The sequence below is a fragment of the Aotus nancymaae genome, unplaced genomic scaffold (genome assembly GCF_030222135.1).
Source record: "Aotus nancymaae isolate 86718 unplaced genomic scaffold, 86718_ANA_hifiasm-v0.15.2.pri h1tg000155l, whole genome shotgun sequence".
Taxonomy (NCBI): domain Eukaryota; kingdom Metazoa; phylum Chordata; class Mammalia; order Primates; family Aotidae; genus Aotus; species Aotus nancymaae.
This window is the reverse complement of record NW_026988570.1, coordinates 6,208,716-6,235,338: the sequence shown is the minus strand read 5'-3', so window position 1 is coordinate 6,235,338 and position 26,623 is coordinate 6,208,716. Positions and strand designations below refer to the sequence as shown.

General features: G+C 38.0%; 1 protein-coding gene across 8 annotated transcripts in view; it reads right to left on the bottom strand.

Moving 5' to 3' along the window:
- Positions 1–968: 968 nt before the first annotated feature.
- Positions 969–26,623, bottom strand: part of CCDC138 (coiled-coil domain containing 138) — an 87,175-nt gene continuing 61,520 nt past the window's right edge. For all 8 annotated transcript variants that reach the window (XM_064371626.1, XM_012440718.2, XM_064371631.1 and 5 more), the window contains 2 exons: positions 5,301–5,439; positions 969–2,918 (listed from right to left, as the gene is read on the bottom strand). In XM_064371626.1, the coding sequence (XP_064227696.1) occupies positions 2,753–2,918; positions 5,301–5,439 (305 nt within the window). In that variant the 3' untranslated portion in view covers positions 969–2,752. The remainder of the gene's footprint in view (positions 2,919–5,300; positions 5,440–26,623) is intronic.

The window sequence follows — 26,623 nt, the reverse complement described above, 5'->3', positions numbered from 1 at the left end:
CCTAAATATTTTTGTTCATGTTCTTGTCATTCTATTTTTTGCTATATCTATATAGATATTTTATTTTTCTTTTTCAGTGTTTTGAGAATATTTATGCTATTTTTATTTTAATAGTTTCCTTGGTATTTTCCAGACACATTCTTTATCCTACATTTTTCTAACAGTGAAATGGAACACTTGACTCTTTCTGGTAATGTAGAATATTGTACTTAACAGCTCCTCTTTCATCTCTACCCCAATCTCAAGGCCCTATCGATTCTGTTTTTGTTAATAAAGGCTAAGATAATCTTACCCCAATACTACTAACATATTGCTTTTCCCATTATTTAAAAGCAGTATTTTTCAAATAAAAGGTTTCACATATTTGTTACTAAACCACCCTACTAGTGCAGAGGATATAAACAAAGAGAAAAACCATTTTCCCAATGGAACACATCTGACTCTTGGTGACATTTTCAGTCTGATACGGTAAGATGACAGTGATCTTGATACAGCATAAATATGTGTGCCATCTCATTTGCAATTCCTTACAGACCCAGCGTGGTTCTTCCCGTGTCTCCTCTTGGGACTGTACCTGATTTTCCCCAGTGTCTCCTCTTGGGACTGTACCAGTTTTCATCTAAATACACTGGAGAATAAGACAATTTTGTTTTTGTTTCTTGGCCTGAAATCACTTGACCCTGAAAGACTCGTGAGAAGACATGGTGAGAAATGGAGTTAACGACACACATCATGATGATTGAGAAAGGAAGAGCGAGGGGGCTGCTCTTCCCACTATTTATCCTTTGGGGGACTTTAGCATCTCACTACATCTTATAAACAGAGTTATAACAATTATTTAAATTATTATTTGTTTCAGTGTTCAGTGCTGTCTTTTGTCATGAGGTTGATCTAATCAACTGTTTTCTTTCATCTCCAAGTTTATTAATCTTTAAGTCATTTTTTTCTCCAGAATAATACATAACATCATATAATTTCTCAACACTCGAATGTCTGAAGATATCTTTCCATTGTCTTCACCTATGAAAGGCAACTTCAGTAGGGATAAATTCTTGGATTAAAAATCTTCTCTAGAGCTCCCTATTACCTTCCAGCATTCTGTATGGCTAGCCTGGTTTTTCCTTTCTTGTAAGTAACTGGCTTTTGTTTGTGCTTTTATCCTTATAGCTTACCATTTGGTCAGGATGCGTCTAATTATAGAACCCCTTTCTCATAGGTTTTTCCGGAACATGATGAGCCCTTTCAATCTGTACATGCAGCTCTTTCTTTGGCTGCCAGAATCTTTATTAAACTGTATTTCTGAATATTGCTTCTGCTCTACTTGTTCTGTTCTCTTTTTCATAAATGCCAAATGCCACCATGCAGAAGTGCCTGGCTCTTTCCTAGTATCTGCCATCCACTCTCGCTGGTAGCATCTCTATGTACTCTGAGTTCCAAGAGAGCTTTTCGTTTGTTCTTTCTCGTCATACTACTCCTATTTTATGAAGTATCAATCATGTTATTTTTTTGTTTCTAATGTGCACTTTGGCTTCTGCATTTTTATTATTTTTTGAGACAGACTCTCACTTTGTTGCCCAGGCTGGAGTGCAATGGCGTGATCTCGGCTCACTGCAATCTCTGCCTCCCAGGTTTAAGTGATTCTCCTGCCTCAGCCACTCAAGTAGCTGGGATCACAGGCGCCCACCACCATGCCCAGCTAATTTTGTATTTTTAGTAGAGATGGGGTTTCACTATGTTGGCTAGGCTGGTCTTGAACTCCTGACCTTATGTGATCCGTCCGCCTTGGCATCCCAAAGTGCTAGGATTACAGAAATGAGCCATTGTGCCTGGCCTTCTGCATTTTTAAGTTTCTATGAGTTCCACCATACTCACCTCGGCCCATTCTTTCCTTATGACTTTCTGCTTCTACTTCAAAAATGGCACACTTTCTTATATTTTTTTAAAGAGGTCTACTACTTTTTGAAAATTTCTTCTAAATCCTGAAACTGAGCCTATAAACTGATCATATATGATTTCATGGCTCTTTAAAACAATGTTCCCCAGTATCCTGTCCTAAGTCCCAAGTCTCACCACCTTCACTCACCCAGATCTCTGGCCACTTTACTCATCTTTGGCTAAATCAAGAGATATTTCTGGTAACAGGAATATCTTTTGTTTACCTTTAAATACTTAAAGAATGTCTTGTATTATATATACATGCTCCAGTAATAATTACTTTGAAAAAAAAAGTTTTTAATCCTGTGAACAGCACAATAAAAAATAATTTTTTTATCCCACAAAGAGCACAATTTAAAATATCAGTATCTGTTAATCTAGGATATAGTATATAGAAAAGTTATGCTATCAAGATAATAAAGATACATACTTCTGCTTCCAAAAGGAAGGATTCTAATATAATAAGAAAATGGAAAAACAGTATTATTTAACCTTGTTCTCACATAAGCACCAAATTTATTCCAAATAATCACATACTTTTAAGAATTTTCCTAATATATTTTTACAAAAAGTAACTTCAGTGTCATACATTCTAGAAATGCTGTCTTGTACATTAGTACTTACCTTACTTGAACTGAAGCATTCCAAAAGTTACAATACCTTCTACAGATTTCATTTTTAAAATTCAAAAAAATCATTTATTTTTCATGATAAATGATGCTATTATAACTTTACTTGGTAGAATTGTAGTCACTTTGGTAATTTTTACATGTTTATAAATAAGCACCACATCTATTATATTAAAAAATATGCCAGTCTAATGGCTTGCACTGGAGACCAGGGAGTTACATTTTGTTAAACCTAAATTGAACAGAATTGAATTTAGACTAATACAGAGAAAGGCATGCTCTGGGTTTGTTGTCCTTTGTATTTCTTGAAGCATCAGATGAATCGTAAAAAGTTCAAAGAGCTTCTTATTACTCCTGTAAACAAATGAATGTATTATTTAATTACACATATTTAGGGAGTTCATCTGCAATGACACTGAAAGACAATTTACGTGTAAACATTAGGAAATGGCATCTGTTTTTAAAAACAGTGGAGAAAACAGGCGACTAAAAGATTAGAATTCTGAAACAAACAAAATGAGTTTATGAGATAAACTGAAGCAGAAGAGCATTGGGGAAAAAAGGAAACTTTTTTTTCTTTTGAGACAAGGTGTTGTTCTGGCACCCAGGTGGAGTGCAGTGGTATGAACACAGCTTACTGCAGCCTCAACCTCCCCAGCTCAAAAAATCCTCCCACCTCAGCCTCCCAAGTAGCTAGGACTACAGATGCACACCACCAAACCTGACTAATTTTATTTTTTGTAGAGACAGGGTGTCACTATGTTGCTAAGACTGGTCTTGAACCCCTGGGCTCAGGCGATCCTCCTTCCTTGGCCTCCCAAAGTGCTGAGACTACAGACATGAGCCACCGCGCCCAGCCTGGAAACATTTTATAACCCTGAAAACTGCACCCTATTCGATATTAGAGAGCATGAGAATTTTTTTTTCACAGCTAGCAAGACAGACAAACATTTGATCATCCTATTTTATGTAAGCAGGCCTTTGTGAAGTGGCAGAATATTGGTTTACCTTTTGACTTGGCTATAAAATACTTGTTCAATCATCCTCTTTCTAATAACCAGTCAGTAATTTCATTTCAATCATTAAGAATTATACTTTATGTTTCTTATTTCCTTGTCTAGATATTTTTACCTCTTGAGAGAATTTGTCAAATAACCTTATGTGCTATCCTAACACAAAAGGATTTACATCTTTTGTGGTCTTAAAGATTTATTTGAAGTCTTGCTTGAGCATCAACTACTCCCAATCTTCTTGTTCAAGCTTTGTTCTAGTTTTTTGTTTAAGTCAAAAATGAACCTAAGCTACAAACACATCACGAATAGTAAAACATTTTGGCCCAAGAATATACTTGCACTTTAGGACCACTTATTTAAAAATCCCATGAATTAGGAACTAAAAAAGAATTAAATCTAAGTAATATTATTGCAGCTTCATGGCACCACAGGGTAACTGCAATTGGCCTTACTAAGAATTTACTGATCATAAATCAAGAGAATCATGGTACAGTCTGCAAGAAAAGGAAGACAGTAAATTGATAAATTCATCAGATACCAGACCAAAACTAATAATTTGGTCAGTTGAGAATAAGGTTATAATTTGACAATAATTTATTACAATGCACTACTAGGCATGTTACCAAATAGAACATATGGATCTCTTAATCACTATTATACAAATTATACAAATAATTTCAAGATGCATTACATTTACTACTCAAGTATATCGAAGCCTGGTAAAATATCTAAATTCTCTACCATGGGAATCATGGATGAAGGGATGAGGCCAGGGGAAGAACAGTTGAACCTAAATAAAAATAAAAATGTTACTGTTGTAAAAATGAGTTGAGATAGAAGGTTTCCAGATTTGCCTCAAAGGAAACACTAGAGTATACCAAGAATCAAGGAAAATATAGCTTAAAATCTGTGTCCTTATTTATAGTTTAGTAACTGGTTATACAAATTTCTGAGTCAAGAGAAAGAATAGGAAACACAAACCCCTTGATTTTCATAATAAAATCCAAATTAGTGGCAGTAGGCAGCCTGTAAGAGTATATTAAAATAAACCCTGTTACTAAAGTAATTTAAAATCTCTTCTGCTTGCTTCATTCTCATTCCCTAAATTCACTTTGGTACATCAATAAGAATTTGCAAAATATACTTTTGTTATCTTTTTATTTTCACTTGTGGTATTACAGAATACCAGCCTGCAAGAATTTATTCGGATATTATTACTTGGTTGCTAAAAACTGATCTTACTTTTATATGAAGTATTTGAAGTTCATTTATCTGAAATGAGCTATAGAAACAACTAGATGTTCTGCAATTAGTACTGTAATTCTAGTTTATCACTAAATATGCTGTCTTAGATTAGCATTAATATTTATGCAATTTAGTTTTCTACGTCTGTATAATGGAAATTTTTATTTAATAATCAAAGTTTATGTAGCATGGGATTTAGAAAGGTCTAAATCAAGCTTGTCCAACCTGCAGCCCATCAGCTTCATTTGGCCCAGGATGGCTCTGAATGTGGCTCAACACAAATTTGTAAATTTTCTTAAAACGCTATGAGATTTTATTTATTTATGCACATCAGCTATCGTTAGTGTATTTTATGTGTGGTCCAAGACAATTCTTCCTCCACTGTGGCCCAGGGAAGCCAAAAGATTGGACACCCCTGGTCTAAATGATCACAATAAGCTATTTTTCAATAAAAATGTTAGAAATAAGAAATTCTTACTTGATTTTGGAAAGTTTCTGTAAAATAATACTGAGTTTTTCAAGTATTTGAAGATCAAGCTTAGGGGCTCGAAGCAGCACAGAGCAAGTACGAAAAAATGAAGAGTTGCTACAGGCTTCCAAGAAAGGTTGCAAGGATTCTGCAAAACAAATCAACAGTGCTTTACCATTAGGGAGTAGCTAAAAAGGAAATTAAAAACAAATTAAAATCAGAACTATGTGAGGCATTTATAAATATTCATTTAGATTTTCATTCTTTTCATGATTAAATTTTTGGGTGAAAATATCATTTGAAAAATTAAAACATCCATTGGCTCTTATTCAACATTGCAAACAAAAGATTATTTACCCTAATATTGTTTCTATTAGGCAAAATCTAGAAGAAATCCCATGTTTGAAAGAAAGGAGGAAAGTCTTTCTTCAGTAATTTCATAATAAAAGTTCAGTTTAAATATGATAATTAGCAACAAGAAATTCTACTTTAGTAAATTAAAAAAACAAAAATCAAAGCAGCCCCAAATTTAAGAATCTCACTTGAAAATTAATGACAATTTACATAGTCACTGGATAAGAAAGAAAATTTTAGAGCATAAAAGCAAAAAGGGAAAAGATTCACTTAAAAAAGACTAGTCTCACATTTAATTTAGATGACACTCTGGACTTTTAATTTGAAGCTGTTACAAGACTTGTGGGGCTACTTAGATGAAATAAATTATTTTGTTTATGAGAAGGACGTGAGATGTGGGGGCCTGCAGGCAGAAGGCTATAGCTTGAATACTTGCCCCCTCTAAAACTCATGTTGAAATTTAATTGCCATTATAATAGTATTAACAGTTGGGACCTTCCCACCCCCACAAAAACAAAAAAACAGCAATTGGAAACGCTCTGGGTTGAGACTTTCACAGCAAGCACAGCTGAACCCGGGACGGTCCAGCTCTGTGGGGGAGGGGCATCCGCCATTACGGAGGCACTCTACCACTACAGAGACAGTCCGCCATTCCTGAGGCAGCCTGCAGTTGCCGAGGCAACCCGCCGTTGCCAAGGCAACCCACCATTACAGTTCCTGAGGCAGTTCTAACCACACTCATATAAACAGGACTGCAGGGAAGTTCACACGGCAGCTGGGCGGAGCCCACAGCAGCTCAGCGAAGCCTCTGCAGGCTGAGAGTGACTAGGCTGCCTCCTTGTGGGCAGGGCAGCCCTGAAGGACAAAAAAAAAAAAAAAAAAAAACCAGGCAGCAGCACAGTGGAAACTCATAAAGCCCTAACTCCCCGGGACAGAACACCTAGGAAAAAAAGGGGGTTTATGAGTACTAAACTTACCAGCTGAGCAGCTCTGAATGAACAATGGGGCTCACAGCTCAGCACTTGAGCTACTATAAAGAACAGACTGTTTCCTTAAGCAGCTCCCTGACCCCCGTATATCCAAAGAGTCACCTCATAAAGGAGAGCTCAGACTGACATTTGGCAGGTATCCTTCTGGGACAAAGCAGAAGAAGAAACTGGTAGCAACCTTTACTGTTCGGCAGCTGCTGGAAGTGATCCCCAGGCAAGCAGGGCCTGGAGTGGACCTCAGCAGTCCTACAGCAGAGAGGCCAGACAGTTAAAAGGAAAACTAAGAAACAGAAATAACTTCATCATCAACAAACAGGACAGCTACTCAGAGACCCAATCAGAAAGTCAACAACTATAAAGTCGACAGGTGGATAAATCCACAAAGATGGGAGGAAACCAGCGAAAAAAGGATGAAAAGACCCGAAACCAGAACACCTCTCCTCCTACAAGGCAGCACAACTCCTCACCAGCAAGGGAACAAGACTGGATGGAGAATGAGTGTGATGAAATGACAGAATCAGCCTTCAGAAAGTGGGTAATAAGATACTTCTGTGAGCTAAAAGAACATGTTCTAACTCAATGCAAAGAAACTAAGAAGCTTGAAAAAAGATTTGACAAAATGCTCACAAGAATGGACAACTTAGAGAGGAATAAAAGTGAATTGATGGAGCTGAAAAACACAACACGAGAACTTCGCGAAGCATGCACAAGTTTCAACAGTCGAATTAACCAAGCAGAAGAAAGGATATAAGAGGTCGAAGATCAACTCAATGAAATAAAACGAGAAGGCAAGATTAGAGAAAACAGGGTAAAAAGGAATGAACAAAGTCAACAAGAAATATGGGACTATGTGAAAAGACCTAATCTACGTTTGATAGGTGTACCTGAATGTGACGAAGAGAATGAATCCAAGCTGGAAAATACTCTTCAGGATATTGTCCAGGAAAACTTCCCCAACCAAGCAAGGCAAGCCAATATTCAAGTCCAGGAAATACAGAGAACACCACAAAGATATTCTTCAAGAAGAGCAACCCCAAGGCACATAATCGTCAGATTCACCAGGGTTGAAATGAAGGAGAAAATGCTAAGGGCAGCCAGAGAGAAAGGTCGAGTTACCCACAAAGGGAAGCCCATCAGACTCACAGCAGATCACTCAGCAGAAACCCTACAAGCCAGAAGAGAGTGGGGGCCGATATTCAACATCCTTAAAGAAAAGAACTTTCAACCCAGAATTTCATATCCAGCCAAACTAAGCTTCATAAGTGAAGGAAAAATAAAATCCTTTGTGAACAAACAAGTACTCAGAGATTTCATCACCACCAGACCTGCTTTACAAGAGCTCCTGAAAGAGGCACTACACATAGAAAAGAACAACCAGTACCAGCCACTCCAAAAACATACCAAATGGTAAAGAGCATCAACACAATGAAGAATCTGCATCAACCAATGGGCAAAACAGCTGGCTAGCATCAAAATGGCAGGATCAAATTCACACATAACAATATTAACCCTAAACGTAAATGGACCAAATGCCCCAATCAAAAGACAAAGACTGGCAAATTGGATAAAAAGCCAAAACCCATCAGTGTGCTGTATCCAGGAAACCCATCTCGCATGCGAGGATACACAAAGGCTCAAAATAAAGGGATGGAGGAAGATTTACCAAGCAAATGGAGAGCAAAAAAAAGCAGGAGCTGCAATTCTCATCTCTGATAAAATAGACTTCAAAGCAACAAAGATCAAAAGAGACAAAGAAGGGCATTACCTAATGGTAAAAGGATCAATGCAACAAGAAGAGCTAACGATCCTAAATATATATGCACCTAATACAGGAGCACCCAGATATATAAGGCAAGTTCTTAATGACTTACAAAGAGACTTAGACTCCCACACAATAATAGTGGGAGACTTTAACACACCATTGTCAACATTAGACAGATCAATGAGACAGAAAATTAACAAGGATATCCAGGACTTGAACTCAGACCTGGACCAAGCAAACCTAATAGACATTTGCAGAACTCTCCACCCCAAATCCACAGAATATACATTCTTCTCAGCACATCACACCTACTCTAAAATTGACCACATAATTGGAAGTAAATCACTCCTCAGCAAATGCAAAAGAACGGAAACCATAATAAACAGTCTCTCAGCGCAGTGCAATCAAGTTAGAACTCAGAATTCAGAAACCAACCCAGAACTGCACAGCTTCATGGAAACTGAACAACTTTCTCTTGAATGTTGACTAGATAAACAATGAAATGAAGGCAGAAATAAAGATGTTCTTTGAAACCAATGAGAATGAAGACACCACATACCAGAATGTCTAGGACACATTTAAAGCAGTCTCTAGAGGAAAATATATAGCAGTAAGTGCCCACATGAGAAGAAAGGAGAGATCTAAAATTGAAACCCTATTGTCAAAATTCAAAGAGCTAGAGGAGCAAGATCAAAAAAACTCAAAACCTAGCAGAAGACAAGAAATAACTAAGATCAGAGCAGAACTGAAGGAGATAGAGACACAAAAAACCCTTCAAAAAATCAATAAATCCAGGAGCTGGTTTTTTGAAAAGATCAACAAAATAGACAGACCACTAGCCAGATTAATAAAAAAGAAAAAAGAGAATAACCAAATAGATGCAATAAAAAATGATAAAGGGGATATCACCACAGATTCCACAGAAATTCAAACCATCATCAGAGATTATTACAAACAACTCTATGCACATAAACTAGAAAACCTGGAAGAAATGGATAAATTCCTGGACAGCTGCCTCCTCCCAAGCCTAAACCAGGAAGAAGTCGAAACCCCAAATAGACCAATAACAAGGTCTGAAGTCGAGGCAGCAATTAAGAGCCTACCACCCAAAAAAAGCCCAGGTCCAGATGGGTTCACAGCAGAATTCTACCAGACATACAAAGAGGAACTGGTACCATTCCTTCTGAAACTATTCCAAATAATCCAAAAAGTGGGAATCCTTCCCAAATCCTTTTATGAGACCAACATCATCCTGATACCAAAACCCGGCAGAGACTCAACAAGAAAAGAAAACTACAGGCCAATATCCATGATGAACATAGATGCAAAAATCTTCAATAAAATACTGGCAAGCCGATTGCAACAGCACATCAAAAAGCTTATCCACCATGATCAAGTAGGATTCATCCTGGGGATGCAAGGCTGGTTCAACATACGCAAGTCTATAAATGTAATTCACCACATAAACAGAACCAAAGACAAAAACTACGATTATCTCAATGGATGCAGAGAAGGCCTTCGAGAAAATTCAACAGCCCTTTATGCTAAAAACCCTCAATAAGCTAGGTATTGACTGAACGTATCTCAAAATAATAAAAGCTATTTACGACATACCAACAGCCAATATCATACTGAATGGGCAAAAACTGGAAGCATTCCCTTTGAAATCTGGCACTAGACAAGGATGCCCTCTTTCACCACTCCTATTCAATATAGTACTGGAAGTTCTAGCTAGAGCAATCAGGCAAGAAAAAGAAATAAAGGGTATTCAATTAGGGAAAAAGGAAGTCAAATTTTCTCTATTTGCAGACGACATGATTGTATATCTAGAAGACCCCATCGTCTCAGCCCAAAATCTCCTGAAACTGATAAGCAACTTCAGCAAAGTCTCAGGATATAAAATCAATGTGCAAAAATCACAAGCATTCCTGTACATCAATAGTAGACTTAAAGAGAGCCAAATCAAGAATGAACTGACATTCACAATTGCTACAAAGAGAATAAAATATCTAGGAATACAACTAACAAGGAACGTAAAGGACCTCTTCAAGGAGAACTACAAACCACTGCTCAACGAAATAAGAGAGGACACAAACAGATGGGAGAAACATTCCATGTTCATGGTTAGGAAGAATCGATATCGTGAAAATGGCCATACTGCCCAAAGTAATTTACAGATTCAACGCTATCCCCATCAAGCTACCAATGACCTTCTTCACAGAACTGGAAAAACCACCTTAAACTTCATATGGAACCAAAAGAGAGCCCGCATAGCCAAGTCAATCCTAAGCAAAAAGAACAAAGCGGGAGGCATCACACTACCAGACATCAAACTATACTACAAGGCTACAGTAATCAAAACAGCATGGTACTGGTGCCAAAACAGAGATATAAACCAATGGAACAGAACAGAGGCCTCAGAGGCAACACAACATATCTACAACCATCCAATCTTTGACAAACCTGACAAAAACAAGCGATGGGGAAAGGATTCCCTGTTTAATAAGTGGTGTTGGGAAAACTGGCTAGCCATATGCAGAAAGCAGAAACTGGACCCCTTCCTGACACCTTACACTAAAATTAATTCCAGATGGATTAAAGACTTAAACATAAGGCCTAACGCCGAAGAAAACCTAGGCAAAACCATTCAGGACATAGGCGTAGGCAATGACTTCATGACCAAAACACCAAAAGCATTGGCAACAAAAGCCAAAATAGACAAATGGGACCTAATCAAACTCCACAGCTTCTGCACGGCAAAAGAAACAGTGATTAGAGTGAATCAGCAACCAACAGAATGGGAAAAAATTTTTGCAGCTTACCCATCTGACAAAGGGCTAATATCCAGAATTTACAACGAACTAAAACAGATTTACAAGAAAAAAACAAACAAGCCCATTCAAAAGTGGGCGAAGGATATGAACAGATACTTTACAAAAGAAGACATATATGAGGCCAACAAACATATGAAAAAATGCTCATCATCACTAGTCATTAGAGAAATGCAAATCAAAACTACATTGAGATACCATCTCACTCCAGTTAGAACGGCGATCATTAAAAAATCTGGAGACAACAGATGCTGGAGAGGATGGAGAAATACGAACACTTTTACACTGTTGGTGGGAGTGTAAATTAGTTCAACCATTGTGGAAGACAGTGTGGCGATTCCTCAAGGACCTAGAAATAGAAATTCCATTTGACCCAGCAATCCCATTACTGGGTATATATCCAAAGGATTATAAATCGTTCTACTATAAGGACACAAGCACACGAGTGATCATAGCAGCACAGTTTACAATAGCAAAGACCTGGAACCAACCCAAATGCCCATCAATGATAAACTGGACAAAGAAAATGTGGCACATATACACCATGGAATATTATGCAGCCATGAAAAACGATGAGTTCGTGTCCTTTGTAGGGACATGGATTAATCTGGAAACCATCATTCTCAGCAAACTGACACAAGAACACAAAATCAAATGCCGCATGTTCTCACTCATAGACAGGTATTGAACAATAGGAACACACGGACACAGGGAGGGGAGCACTATACACTGGGGTCTGTTGAGGGGGAGTCGGGGGGACAGCGGGGGGTGGGGAGTTGGGGAGAGATAGCATGGGGAGAAATGCCACATATAGGTGAAGGGGAGGAAGGCAGCAAATCACACTGCCACGTATGCACCTATGCAACAATCTTGCATGTTTTTCACATGTACCCCAAAACCTAAAATGCAATAAAAAAAAAAAAAAAAAAAGAGTTGGGACCTTTAAGAAGAGACGATAAGGCCATGAGGCTCCACCCTCATGTGTGAGTACAGCTCCCTCTTGCTCTTTCGTCCCCTCTTCTCTCTTCTTCTGCCAGGTGACGATGCAACAAGAAGCCCTTGGATGCCAGCACCTTGATACTGGATATCCCAGCCTCTAGAATATGAGCCATTAAACTTCTGTTCATTATAACTTACCCAATCTCAGGTATTCTGCTATTGTAGGATAAAACAGACTAAGTGGTATATGCTAGGAATGGAGCACTAGAGACAATGGTTATGTGCCCTTTGCATATAATTATGTGGTAAAAGTAGGGTAACCAAATTCATTACTTTCACAGTAGTTCAACCCAAGCATGGTCTGAACATAGTTTACCGAAGGGGTGTGTGTGTGTGTGTGTCAGAGAGAGAGAGAGAGAGAGAGAGCGCGCCCATGTGAGAGAGTTACACAAAATCTTCTTATAGACTAAAAACAGGTTACAGATATAGCACACATAATCTACAAATAGAGCTAAAAATAAATCAACTGAAATTTCAAGCAGTCTCATTAAACAACTGTACACAGTTTTAGTTCAGGTCCTGAGATGATCCATACGAACTGTAAACAAGAAAGTTAACTGTTATATAGCTAACAGAATTCAAACTAGTGCTTAAAGAACAACCTAAATCGGCCAGGCACAGTGGCTCATGCCTGTAATCCCAGCACTTTGGGAGGCTGAAGTGGGTGGATCACCTGAGGTCAAGAGTTTGAGAGCAGACTGACCAACATGGCGAAACCCTGTCTCTATCAAAAATACAAAAATTTAGCTGGATGTGGTGGCAGGTACCTATAATCCCAGCTTCTAGGGAGGCTGAGGCAGAAGAATCGCTTGAACACAGGAGGCGAGACTGCAGTTAGCCGAGATTGTGCCACTGCACTCCAGCCTGGGTGACAAGAGTGAAACTCCGTCTCAAAAAAAAAAAAAGAAAGAAAAGAACAATGTTAATCATTACCAGAAAGGTATCTGAGGGGTTCTTACCATACCTACAACCTACAATATCAATTTTTTCAATCAAAAAGCCCACAGAAAGCACACAAGAAAATTATAATCATTTTTCTGTATACTGCAAAAGCATGAAGAGAATACATCTTACTTTATTTTACTATACTTTATATCTAAAATGTGGCAGAACATTTTAACATATCAGCATATTTTAAAAGTGAAGCTTGTACAGGTATTTTAGAAGTAAAAGAAGTTCACTGGTTTGGGTTCTAATTTCTCTTTTAAAGCTGTAAGGCAGACGTAAAATTCAGGAGAGAAAAAGTTCTGGGATTCTTAGATGAGACAGGCTAAATATAAAATCAAAACATTGTGGTTTTAACATTTTTTCAATACTACAATGTTCAAATTGATTACATTCTTCAAGTTTAGAATTTCAACCTGAGTAACTTGGTGTTACAGACTGAACGTTTGTGTTGCCCTCTAAATTCCTATGTTGAAATCCTAACCCCACTGTGATAGTTATTAGGGGGTGGGTCCTATGTCAGGTAATTTCAGCCTAAGGGTGGAATCCTCTTGATTTAGTGCTCACTCTAACCTGAATGTCCTTTTCAAACTTCCTATGTTAAAACTCCCAAGGTGACAGTTTTCAGAGGAGGGGCCTTGGGAGATAATTAGGTCATGAAAGCTCTACCCTCATGAATAGGATTAGTACCGTTATAAGAGAGGTTTAAGGAAGCCTGTTTGCCCCTTCTGTGATGCTACAGCTGGAAGGTACCATCTATGAGAAACAGGCCCTTACCAGACCCTGAATCTGCGGACGCCTTGGTTTTAAGACTTCCCAGCCTCTAGAAATGTGAACAATAAATTTGTTTATAAATTATCCAGTCTGAGAATTTTGTTATAGGAGCCTGAACATAGTAAAACAGAAGCTGGCACCAGTATCGTGGTGCTGCCATAACAAACACCTAAAAATGTGGAAGTAACTTTGGAATTGGGTAATGAGTAGAGGCTGGAAGAATATGGATGTGCATGCTAGAAAAAGCCTACATTGCTGTGGAAGGAGCATTAAGAGTGGTGAGGGCTCAAAAGAGGAGAACTGCTGAGAAAGCTTCAATCTTCTTAGAGATCATGTTAATGGTCACAGTCAAAATGTTCGACGGTAAAGGCCATTCTAATGAGGTCTCAGAAAAAAATGAGAAACATGTTACCAGAAACAGAAGAAAAGGTGATCTTGTAATAAAGTGGCAAAGAACCTGGCAGGATTGTGCTTGTGTCCTAGTGTTCTGTAGAAGCAGTCTGAGAGTGATGAAACAGGATATTTAGTGGAAAAAAAATCCCAGCAAAGTCTTGAGGGTGCTTTGTAGCTTCTCGACTTATAGTAAAAGGTGAGAAGATAGAAACAAATAGAAGATGAAATCTATAATCACAAGGGAAGCAGAATTTAAAGATTTGGAAAATTCTCAGCCTAGCCATGTAAAGAATGATACAGCTTGTTCAGGAGAGAAACCAAAGGCGTGGTACAAGCATCTGTTAAGGAGATTCATGTGGATGGAAGGAAGCTACATGCTATTCATTGAGACAATGGGAGAATGACCAGTAAGGTATTTCAGAGATGTTCAGAGCTGCCCTGCCCATCACAGACCCAGAACCCCAGGGCCTTGTGGCAGAACAATTTTAAGGCTCTGTTCCCTAAATTCTGGTGCAGTGCTCCTTGGTTACCCCAGCTGTTGCTCAAGTAGGCTCAGGTGCAACTCAGATCACCCTTCTAGAAGGCAAAGGTGATAAACCTTGGCATGGTGTTTGCACAGTGCCATCTCCACAGATGTGCAAAGTGCATGAGCTGTGATAGTGTGGCTGCCTCCATCTATATGTCAAAAGATGCCAGAAAAGCCTGAGTATCCAGGCTGAGAGCTGTTATAGGACAGAGCCACTGCAGAGAGCTCCCATAGAGTAGTCCAAAGTACAGGTGTGAAGGCAGAATCACCACAGAAAGCCTCCACTAGGGCAATTCTCAGACATAACATGGATTGGGGCTGTCTCTGAAACCTGGAAGGGTAGGGCCCACCAGTGTGCAACTCCAGCCTTGGAGAGACATGAGACTCTATCCTGTAAGAGCTGCATAGGGGCAGTGTCCCCCAGAACTTTGAGGCTGGATATGGTTTGGATATTTGTGCCCTCCAAATCTCACAGTAAAATGTAATCCCCACTGTTGGAGGTGGGGCCTGGTGGGAGGTGTTTCGATCACTAGGATGCACCCCTCAATGAATAGCTTCAGCATCACGCCCTTGGTGATGAGTGAGTTAACATGCAATCTGCTTGTTAAAGACTATGTGGCACCTTCTTCCTCTCTTCTGTGCCTGTTCTTCCATGTGACTTGCTGGCTCCCTGCTGACTTCTACCATGATTGTAGCTTCCTGAGGCCCATACCAGAAGCAGATGGCAGTGCCATGCTTCCTGTATAGCCTGCAGAACCATAAGACAAAATAAAACTTCTTTTATTTATAAATTACCCAATCTCAGGTATCCCTTTATAGCAACAGAAGTCTTACCCCAGGGTGTCCAGAGGCAGGACATGGAATCAAAGATTACTCTTGAGCCCTAAGATTTAATGCTGTTTGCCTTGTTGGTTTTAGAGTGGCTTGGGATTTATCTATCATTCCTTTCTTCCTATTTTTCTCTTTTGAAATGGAAACATCTATGCTATGTCCCACCACTGTGTTTTAAATGCACATAACTGTTTCATTTCACAGGCTCACAGTCTGAGAGCAACTGGCCTCGCGGTGACTCACACTATGTGTCTCATCCACATCTGATTTAAATGATATTAGGTCAAACTCTGGACTTTAGACTTCTTAGTTGGTGATGGAACAAGTTAAGAGTTTTGGGGTACTGGCACAGAATGAATGTATTCTTCATGTGAGGAGGACATAAATTTTGGAGGCCAATGGCAGAATGCTATGGTGAGGGAGGAGGCAGAGGAGGGAGGAAGAGGAAATGATTGGACTCTTGTCTGACTTCTCCGAGGCAACAATGAACGCCGGAAGACAACAAAGCAATGTGCACTAAGTTCCAAACAAAAGCAAAAGAGATTAAAAACTACTCAGCCAAGATCTGGTTAAGTATAAAAGCCCCAGGCATTCTCAAACATGAAGTACCTCTTTAAATTGGTGGAGGGAAGTAGGGCAAAGTATGTGTGAGAGAGGGGAATTAAAAGATCATTCAAAATTAAGAACACAGTCATGGAGAAGCCACAGTAAAATAACTAGTCTTGAGCACTGAATATAATTAACTGTAAATCTAGAGAAAATAAAGCTAGTATGTAGCAAATGTGCAAATTCTAGTCACAAAACAGAACACAAAACAGAACATAAAATTATAAACTATGACTATAAAAATAATATAACTTTTAAAAATCAGAAAGTGGAGGAGGGGGAGATGAAAAGTGCAATACTGCTAATGTCCTCATCTTTCAGGATGAAAATCAATTCTGTCTAGAACACAGTATTTAAACAGCATATACAATTAAAAAATGGTTAAAATGTAAGTTTTATGTTATGTGTATTTTACCACCATAAAGAATGTGAAAAAATTGGGACCTTTTTTATCTTGTTTTTTAAAAAGATACTATTTTTTGGAGACAGAGTCTCGTTTTGTCACCCAGGCTGGAGTACAGTAGCAGGATCTTGGCTAACTGAAGCCTCTGCCTTCTGGGTTCAAGGGATTCTCCTGCCTTGCCTCCAGAGTAACTGGGATTACAGGCGCACACCACCACGCCCAGTTAGTTTTTTTATTTTCATTTTTGTAGAGTTGGGGTTTCATCATGCTGGTCAGGCTGGGCTTGAACTCCTGACCTCAAGAGATCCGCCCACCTCAGCCTATCCACTCATCCGTCTTTTCATGTGAACACAACCACAGGAACATGTCTAAAATAATGTTCACCAAACATTAATGATGGTGATTTCTAAATAATGAGGTTCATTTGAAATTTCTGAGTTCTAAAAGTTTATTTATATTCATTCTTTAAACTGGGGTTAACTATGTATAACACAGCATTTAAACCATTTTTAAATGTTTAGTTTTATGGTATTAAGTAAATTCACATTACTCTGCAACCATCCAACTCCAGGACTTTTTCCATCTTCCCCTGAAACTGCATACATTAAACAGTAACTTTAATTTTCCCATTTCCCTCTTCCCCAACACTTGACAATCACCAATCTACTTATTTCTCTACTCCAGGCACCTCATGTAAGAGGAATCATAAAGATGGATCCTATTGTGCCTGGCTTATTTCATTTAGCATAATGTCTTCCAGGTTCATCCATTTTGTAGCATCTATCAGAATTTCATTTCTTTGACTACATAATATTCTACTGTATGTACATACCACATTTACCTTTACTGCTTTCAAGTTACTCTTTGTCTTTCACTTTTGACAGTTTCATGATAATGTGTCTTGGTGTTGGACTCTGGGTTTATCAAACATGGATTTTTTGAGTTTCTTCGATTTGTAGAGCCGTGTTTTCCCTCAAATTTGGTTAAGTTTTCTGCTATTATTTCTCTAACTTATCTCTCCACTCCTTTCTCTTTTTTTCTCCTGGACTCCAGTAATACATCAATTGGTCTGCCTGATGGTATTGCATACATCTCTCAGACTCTGTTCACTTTTCTTTTTTCTTTTTTTTTTTGAGATAGAGTTTCGCTTGTTACCCAGGCTGGAGTACAATGGCGCGATCTTGGCTCACCACAACCTCCGCCTCCTGGGTTCAGGCAATTCTCCTGCCTCAGCCTCCTGAGTAGCTGGGATTACAGGCACGCGCCACCGTGCCCAGCTAATTTTTTGTATGTTTTAGTAGAGACGGGGTTTCACCATGTTGACCAGGATGGTCTCGATCTCTTGACCTCGTGATCCACCCACCTCGGCCTCCCAAAGTGCTGGGATTACAGGCATGAGCCACTGCACCCGGCCCTCTTTTTTCTTATTTGATTTTGTTCCTCAGACTTGATCATTTCAAACGACCTGCCTTCAAGTTCACTGATTCTTTTTTTTACCTGTTCAAGTCTGCTGTTGAACCCTTCTAGTAAATTTTTGAATTCAGCTACTATATTTTCCAGTTCCAGAATTTGGGTTTTTAAATATAATTTCTTTGTTGATAGAATTTTTGTTCATGTATCATTTTCCTGATTTCCTTTTATTATTTCTCATTAGTTCATTAAGTGTATTTAAGATAGCTGTTTTAAAGTCTTTTCTGAGCAAATCCAATTAATTTGTGTGTCTTAACAGGGAGAGTTTCTGAAGATTTATTTTGTTCCTTTGGATGGGCCAGATTTCATCCTTTCTTTGCATGTCCTATGATTTTTTTGCTGTAAATCTGACATTTAAAACCCCTTCCAGTCTTTGAAGACTGACATGGAAGACCTTTGCTACTTATCAAGCCCCTGAGCCTTGGGAACAGCATAGGGAGCGTGCTTAAGGTCATCTCAAGTCTTTTCTGGGCATGCATCCTATCTGGGCCTGGGTGTGCTTGCTGGTTTTTTGTTTTGTTTTGTTTTTTGTTTTTCTTGTTTCCTCTGGCTACCTTTAAATGTCTTAATTTCCCAGAATCTCACCCAAGCTTCTTCTCAAGGCCTTAGATGTTGTACGGTATTTCTCTGTGCATAATCTCTTGCTCCCACACATCCGCAGGTCTATTATCTCCCTGTAGTTTTCACGTGCTATGGTGCCCACCACTGCCTTCCTTGGCCTTCAGCCTGTGATTCAAATCATGCCACGTTCCCTGTATGTGCTCTGAGTGAGGCGAGTCTGAACCCAGTCTCTTGGGCAAGCCACTGATAGGCAAGAATGCTTCAAACCAGTTCTGCTTGAATCCATTTGTTCTGAGGAAGGGAATGAAGAACTGGGCCATTTACTTCTCTCTGCGCTGCACTGTACCAGAGATAGAGCAACAGTGAGTAAAATTATCACAGAATTTCCCATCATTTTGCACGTGGCTTTTTCTTGATTGGGCATTTGCTGGGTTGCTACAGACCTTTGACGGGTTTCCATAGTCCCTACCAAGTTATTTTAGTAGCCAGTAGCTATTTATATGATGTTTCTGTGGGGAAACAAGCACTTGCAGCATCCTAGTCAGCCATTTTGCTAATGACTGAATTTTGCTCTGCTTGAGCATGAACAATATCATGAAAAAGATATTTTTCTTTAAGGAAACAAAACAGAATTCTTAGAAAGCAAAATAAAACCCCCTCCAAGTATGAAATAAAGTCCGTGTTGGTTCAGCTTGGAATGTATAGAAAATCTGACTTACAGTAGCTTAATCAAATAGAAAAAAAATTCATTTTCTTTTTCTTTCGTAAAAGGTAGGCACTTTATGGAACCAATTTAGGTGCGAGACAATGTCATTAGAAATCCAGATTCTTTGTTTCTGTTCCAAAATCCTTAGCTTTTTTTTCTTATTCAGGTTTTCTCATGAAAATATGCTTAGTATTATTTTTATGTGTCATGGTCAAAGGCTTTACACAACAAAGCAAAAAGGAGGGCAGCATGGGAATAAGTGCCAATTATATCTGTTCTTCTTCAGAAGAAAAGCAAAGGTTTCCCAGAACTCTCAGCAGACTTCTGGTTTGCATCTTACTGGCCTCCAGTGTGTCAAGCATGTAGCTACCCTGCCAGCAACGAAAGGCTGGAGGAGTAAGTTTTTAAGTGTTATAGTCTCTAGAAGAGAGGCAGTAAGGTCGAAAGAGGTGAGAATGATGATGGGGGGCCAACCCATAGACTCTGCTGCAAAGGTCTAAAGTTATTTCTTGAAAAAATTTTTTCGATGCTTTTGTTGAGTCACAAAATTTTATATAAATGTACAGTTAATAGGCTTGGTGGAAGGTATTTAAATATTCAATTCGAGAAAGATTACCTGAAGACACAACCAATCTCAGCTACAAGTTACTTTCAGTAATAATAAAAAAGGGGCACTACAGACTCCCTGCACCAATACTATACTAATATATCTGACAAAAAACTATTATAACTTAAGAAAATAAATAATTTTTATTAATTTAAAAGTCAATACTGAAATCTCTCAAGAGAATTATTTATCTGCCAGTATTTCCTATAGTGGTTATATCTTTTTTAAAAGTACATGCTGTCAACAAGTCAGCACACTTTTTGGTAACGATTATGTCCACATATGTTAGTCATCAGCCTGTCAATAACTGACTAGAACATTTTTCCAGTTTAAATGCGCAGAATCCAAGTTTCTCAGATAACAGCTATTTTAATCTTTTCAGAATTCTAAGGCAAGAGTAATCAGAATAAAATTATTTTTAAAAGAAAATTCGCCTCAACTCTCAGATAGTAACATGCTATTACATGGGACAAAAATGTATGATTTTTAGTTAGGCTTTCATTCCAGTTCTGATGACTCAAAAGCTGTACCGTAACACAGCAATATTCAATACCAACCAAAACCCTTTGGTTGCCCATCCCTCAAACTGGGAAAGGGTCAGGAAATATTTAAAAAGAAAAAAAAAAGCAATAGTATGAATAGACTTACATAGTCTTTGAAAAACATCCAAATGAATTTTCCTCTTCGGTAATTTTTTCAAGTCCGCCCTCATTCCTTTTTGGAAGGAGAAATGGTGTGAAATGCACTCGAGATGAGCTATTTCTTGAAAGATGAGTAGGAACTTGCCAGAGGCTTGAGGAGGGGAGTGTTAGTCCAGGGACAAAAGCGCTCTTGGAGTAGGGTAATCCATATTCATAACTAACAAGTCCCCAAGTAAACTTCCGAGTCTGCCATTTTCCCAGTTTCGAACCATGTTGTTCCTTCTACTTCTCATTCCTGAGAGAATTCCAAGGCTTTTACTTTTTCTTTCTTGTTTGCTTTTTCGATTCCTGAGACAAATTAATGCTGCCAGTAATTCCTACTCTGGAATCTCTCAGTTCTGGAGTCCTAGCTTCCAGGGGAGAGCTTCTCTCGTGTCCACCTTTCCTCCTTCTAAAAGACTTAATTATTTCTCTCATCACTGCCCCAGCCCTAGCCCTCGCCCTGTGACATTAAATAAGTCATTTAATTTCTGAGACCCCCAGGTTTCCTATCTACCTAAAGTATACATATATATAAAAACATAGCTGAGCTAGAGGAACAGTTCTCAACCCAGTGATTCAGTAGCATCTTTTCATAATAAATATTTTGTAATTCCCCTTTAATTATTCTAAAATAACCATAAACAATATATTCACATATATCTTTTTAATCAATATAATATACTATTTATAAGATAGGGGGAAAGGGAATTTATAATAAGGTAATATTTTAATCATTTCAATATGTTAATACTTGAGGACAACTGCACTGTAAGACATAATGAAGTGGTCAAATGCTTGTACCTGTACATTGAATACCCTAAATGCAGCAGATATACATGCAAACTGGTACCAAGAAAATTCTCAAATTGATGAGGAGAGAAAAATGAAAGACTAGTGTGGTAGGCTGAATGATGGTTCCCCCAAAAGATGTCTACATCCCCGTCATGGGAACTGGTGAATGTTAGCTTATGTGATTATGTGACAAAGGCTTTGCAGATATGATTAAGTTAGAGATCCTCAGATGGAGGTGATGATCCTGAATCATTTGATTAGGTCTAACTACAATCACAAGTATCCTTATAAAAGGGAGGCAGAAGGAAATGACATAATCAAGACAGCAAAAGAGGACCCTTGGACCTTCCTTCTTCCAACAAGCAAAATGATTCCACAACAATCCCCATGGCCAAATTCCCTTTGTGTGAAATCCAGAAACTTTAAGAGGCTGCTGCACACCAGGTAAGTATGAAACCAGTCACATCAAAGCCAGTAAGTCAATTCAGATACCATACTGCCATAATCCCCTGGCAGTTTCATATGACAGGAACAAAATCCCCCAGCTCCTAGCTTCTCCCCAGGGAGAGAAAGAGCTACACTATATGTCTAATGTCCAAAGTTTTCCAGGAACTACCCAGAAAACTGGTCTATGTCTAGCCTGTCTTGGAGCACTAACAGAACTCAGCAAACTCTGACCACTCATGGCAATTTGGGGTGTTGGTAACCAGCCACCCCACCCTCTATATCTGGCTCATCATGGAGTAAGCAGGCAAAAACCCCAGCTCTTTAGCTTCTACCTGGGAATGAACAGAGAGGCACTGTGTGTCCGGCCACTCACCTTAAATGGGGACTGCGTGAGGAAATGGATTCAGTCTCCATGGTCTCAGATGCTGAAGGGACCTGAAATATTCTAGATGCCTAGGGACTATTAAGAACGACGATAGTGGATGGAACTGGCAGGAAAATCACACACTGTGGTCAGTTGGAGGGGGCTAGGGGAGGGACAGCAGGGGGGTGGGGAGGGTTGGGAGGGATAATGAGGGGAGAAATATCAGATATAGGTGATGAGGGGATGAAGGCAGCAAACCACCTTGTCATGTATGTACCTATGCAACAATCCTGCACGATCTGCACATGTACCCCAGAACCTGAAGTACAATAAAAAATAATAAAAATAAAAATAAAATAATTAAAAAAAATTTAAAGATTCCTGAATTTTTGTCTGGGCTGATTGGTGAGGGTCTTCTCCAGAATGAGGCCAGTCCATAAAGACAAAGAGAAGTGACTCTTTTGTCTAAGGCACAAAAACATCAACAGAGAATATCAAGGAAAAAGAAGAAACAGGGAAATATTTTCCCCCAAAGAGAAAGAGATAAATCTCTAGAAACTGGTCCTAATGAAATGGAGACACATCATTTAACTGACAAGAGAACTCTAAGTCACTACTACCAAATAAGCTCCCACATGTACGAACTTAAGTTTTGTATATGGTTATTCATAGAAGCACTGTTTATATTACAATGGTGGTCTGCTTAAATGAATGAATTTTAATTGAAGAAATTATGCATTTATATAAGATCTTCAAGATATAATGCTGACAATAATATATACATATTATTATATATACAACATGTTAGCATTCCTGTGATAAAAAGAAAAAAGTTAAAATGTGTATGTATTTGTGTGTGTGTGTGTGTGTGTGCGCGCGCGCGCGCGCAGCTGTTCCCTCCAGGGAGGGAAACAGTAACTGAAGACAGACTTTTCACTTTGGTACTTTTGAAATTATGATAGGTGAATGTGTTACTATTTACTTATTTTCTTAAAACAGGGCCTCACTCTTGCCCAGGCTGGTGTGCAGTGTCATGTTCATAGCTCACCACAACCTTGAACTCCTGGACTTAAGTGATTCTCCCGCCAAAGCCTCCCAAGTAGCTGGGACTACAAATGCACACCATTATGCCCAGCTAATTTTTAAATTTGTTTTGTAGAGACCGGCCTCATTATGTTGCTCAGGCTCATCTCAAACTCCTGGGATCAAGTAGTCCTCCCTCCTAAGTCTCCCAAAGTGCTGAGATTACAGGCATGGGCCATCACACCTGGCCTTAAAATGTGTTACCTTTTAAACAATGAATACAATTTTGTTAAAAATAATTCCTTAAGTTAAAGCTAGAGAATTTTAATTTTTTTTTTAAAAAAATAAAAATAGTGTGTTCATCATCTACATATTTAATTATTTCCTCTCTTAGCTTTTTCTACCACACTAATTAGTGGGTTCGATTTTATCCTCCATCATACGCAATGTTTTGGTTTTTTCCCCACAAAATATTAGAATGGGTTTCCTCAAAATATATTATATAACACAAATTTAAATGTTGACCAAAAAGGGCTCACTAGTGTTACACACTAGTGTAATGCATCATCTAGTATTATCTGGTGTTACACAAGAGAAAGACCAGCCTTTTATCTTAGAAACAGAGATTTTGTTAACAGTGTCAGACAAGGGGATGCAAAGCATCATTAAAGTGATTATGTAACTTTTAATAGAGCTCTAAATCTGGCAGTATTCAGAAACCAATAGCAAATATATGGCTACAAGCATCCATTAACTGACTCTTAAGTAGACTTCAGAAGTTACAGAAGGAACTATTAGTTCATTAAGTCCCTGTGCCACATATCCCTGAAGTGGCTGACCAAGAACAACTTCGAAGCTCTTTTGTGCTAGGAAAGAATGCCAATGAATCCATTTTCTTATCAAATTTCATAAAACTCAATCCCCTTAATAAATAATAAATGATGATAAACATCAAAATTAAGCAATAATTAAAAACAAAGGTTATGTAGAAATATATTTAAAAGCTCATAACATTAAAGTCAACAAATCAGAATAGAAAGAAAAAGATCTAGAAGTTTTACTACATAAAAATCCCCAAGTCTTGCTGATGCCCAACAAAGCTCTTCCCAATGAGCACCCAGCTAGTTCCCAATCTGATTCTTCTACTTCTCTGCCCTTACTAACTCTGCTTCAGCTACCCTGGCTTCTCTGATGTTTCTTGAAAATACCACACATCTAAAGTACTGCACTGCACAGCCTTTGCTATAGTTGTATACTCTTCAGTTATTAAAAATAAATCTTCCCATTGTATTTCCTAAAGGGAATGTTTCCATGTGAAAGCTTTTAACTGAGAAAACAGACTACATGTATGTAGGATTAGGTTGGTGCTTTGTTGAAAATATTGCATCTATAATTTCATTGAAATTATCCTTCTTATAATCTCCTAAATAACAAAAACATAACAGAATGGTTGAATAAATTTAAAACAGCAAAAGAGAAGAAACTATGTTGTCCAAATCAAAGAAAATAACTGTCAGTGAAAAATAGCACCTGTATCAGATAGAAAGATCTCAAATTAACAACCTAATGTTGCAACTAAACCATAGAGATATGTTCAGAAGTAAGTTCTAGACCTACAGAATAAGTTTAATGCATGGAGTATAGTCCAAAGTAGTTGATGATTCTTTGTTATCTTTGTTATTTTTTACCCAAATTGACACACAGAATTTAAACAGAACAACTCAAGTATATCTTTGTAATGTTTCCTAGGATTTTCTTGCATGTTGGTATTTCAAACAGATAAACATAGCCTACTTGCAAGTATGCAACTGTATATACACTAGTATCTAACCATGTAAAAAAAAGAAAAGAAAAGCTGGCCAACATCAAGAAAACCGTTTGCAGAAAAAAGATATGAAGTAACTACGTATCTTTTGATAGCAAAGATATATTTTTCTGGGATACTTGTTTTTTAATTAACAAATGAAAATTATGTATCTTTACCATGTACCATGTATTTCAGTATCATGTAGTATGTAAACATTGTAGAATGGCTAAATTAGGCTAAATAGCATATCCATTACCTCACATACTTGCTTTTTGTGGTGATAAGATTTAAAATGTACTCTGTTAAAAATTTTCAAGTCTGTAACATATTTGTTATTAACTATAATCACCACATTATACAGGTTGAGCATCCCTAATCTGAAAATCCAAAATCCCCCATCATATGCAAAGGGAACCAGTCACAGGCACTTTGAGTTAGGCCCACTGACACCACCACCCAGCCTGTGAAGACTCCTGAGGAAGCTCTGCACTCCTTAGAGCACTGTAAACACAATGCTTTGAAACATGGCACCTCACAAGGCTGGCCCTGGCCACCAATGCCCATTTAGTAAGGTAAGATAATCTATCTGCAAATCAATTCCATCACGATTCCTTTTGCAACAACTTTTTATTTTCTTTTTAAGTGGCATGGGTCATTCTCACAACTACAGAATATGTATTCTTCTCATCTGCATGTGAAACATACTCTATGATGGACCACATGCTCAGTAATCAAGCAAGTCTCAACAAAATTAAAAAAAAAAAAAACTGAAATATACCAAGAATCCTCTTGGGCCATAGTGGAAGAAAAACAGAAATCAATACAAAGAGGAACTCTCAAAAACAAACAAATACATGAAAACTAAAGAACTTGCTCCCGAATGACTTTTGGATAAAGAACAAAATTAAGGCAGAAATAAAAAAATTATTTGAAACAATGAAAATCAAGATTATAACATACCGAAACCTCTAGGATGCAGCAAAAACAGTGTTAAGAAGAAAGTTTATAGTGCTAAATGCCCACATAAAAAAGAAAAATCTCAAATTAGCAACCTAATGTCACACCTAAAGGAACCAGAAAAAGAAGAACAAATTAAACACCAAAACTAGCTGAAGAAATAATAAAAATCAGAGCAGAACTAAATGAAGTTGAGACTAAAATAACTATACAAGGATTGATGAAATGAAAAAAATGGTTCTTTGAAAGGATAAACAAGATCAATAAACCACTAACTAGATTAGTAATTACCCAGAAATATACAGCCTCCAAAGATTGAATCAGAAAGAAATTGAAACCCTGAACAGACCAGTTATTGAGTTCCAAAATTGAATCAGTAATAAAAACCTTACCAACTAAAAAAAAAAAGTCCTTGACCAGATGGATTCACAGCCAAATTCTACCAGATGAACAAAGAAGAGCTGATACCAATTCTACTGAAACTATTCCAAAATATCAAATT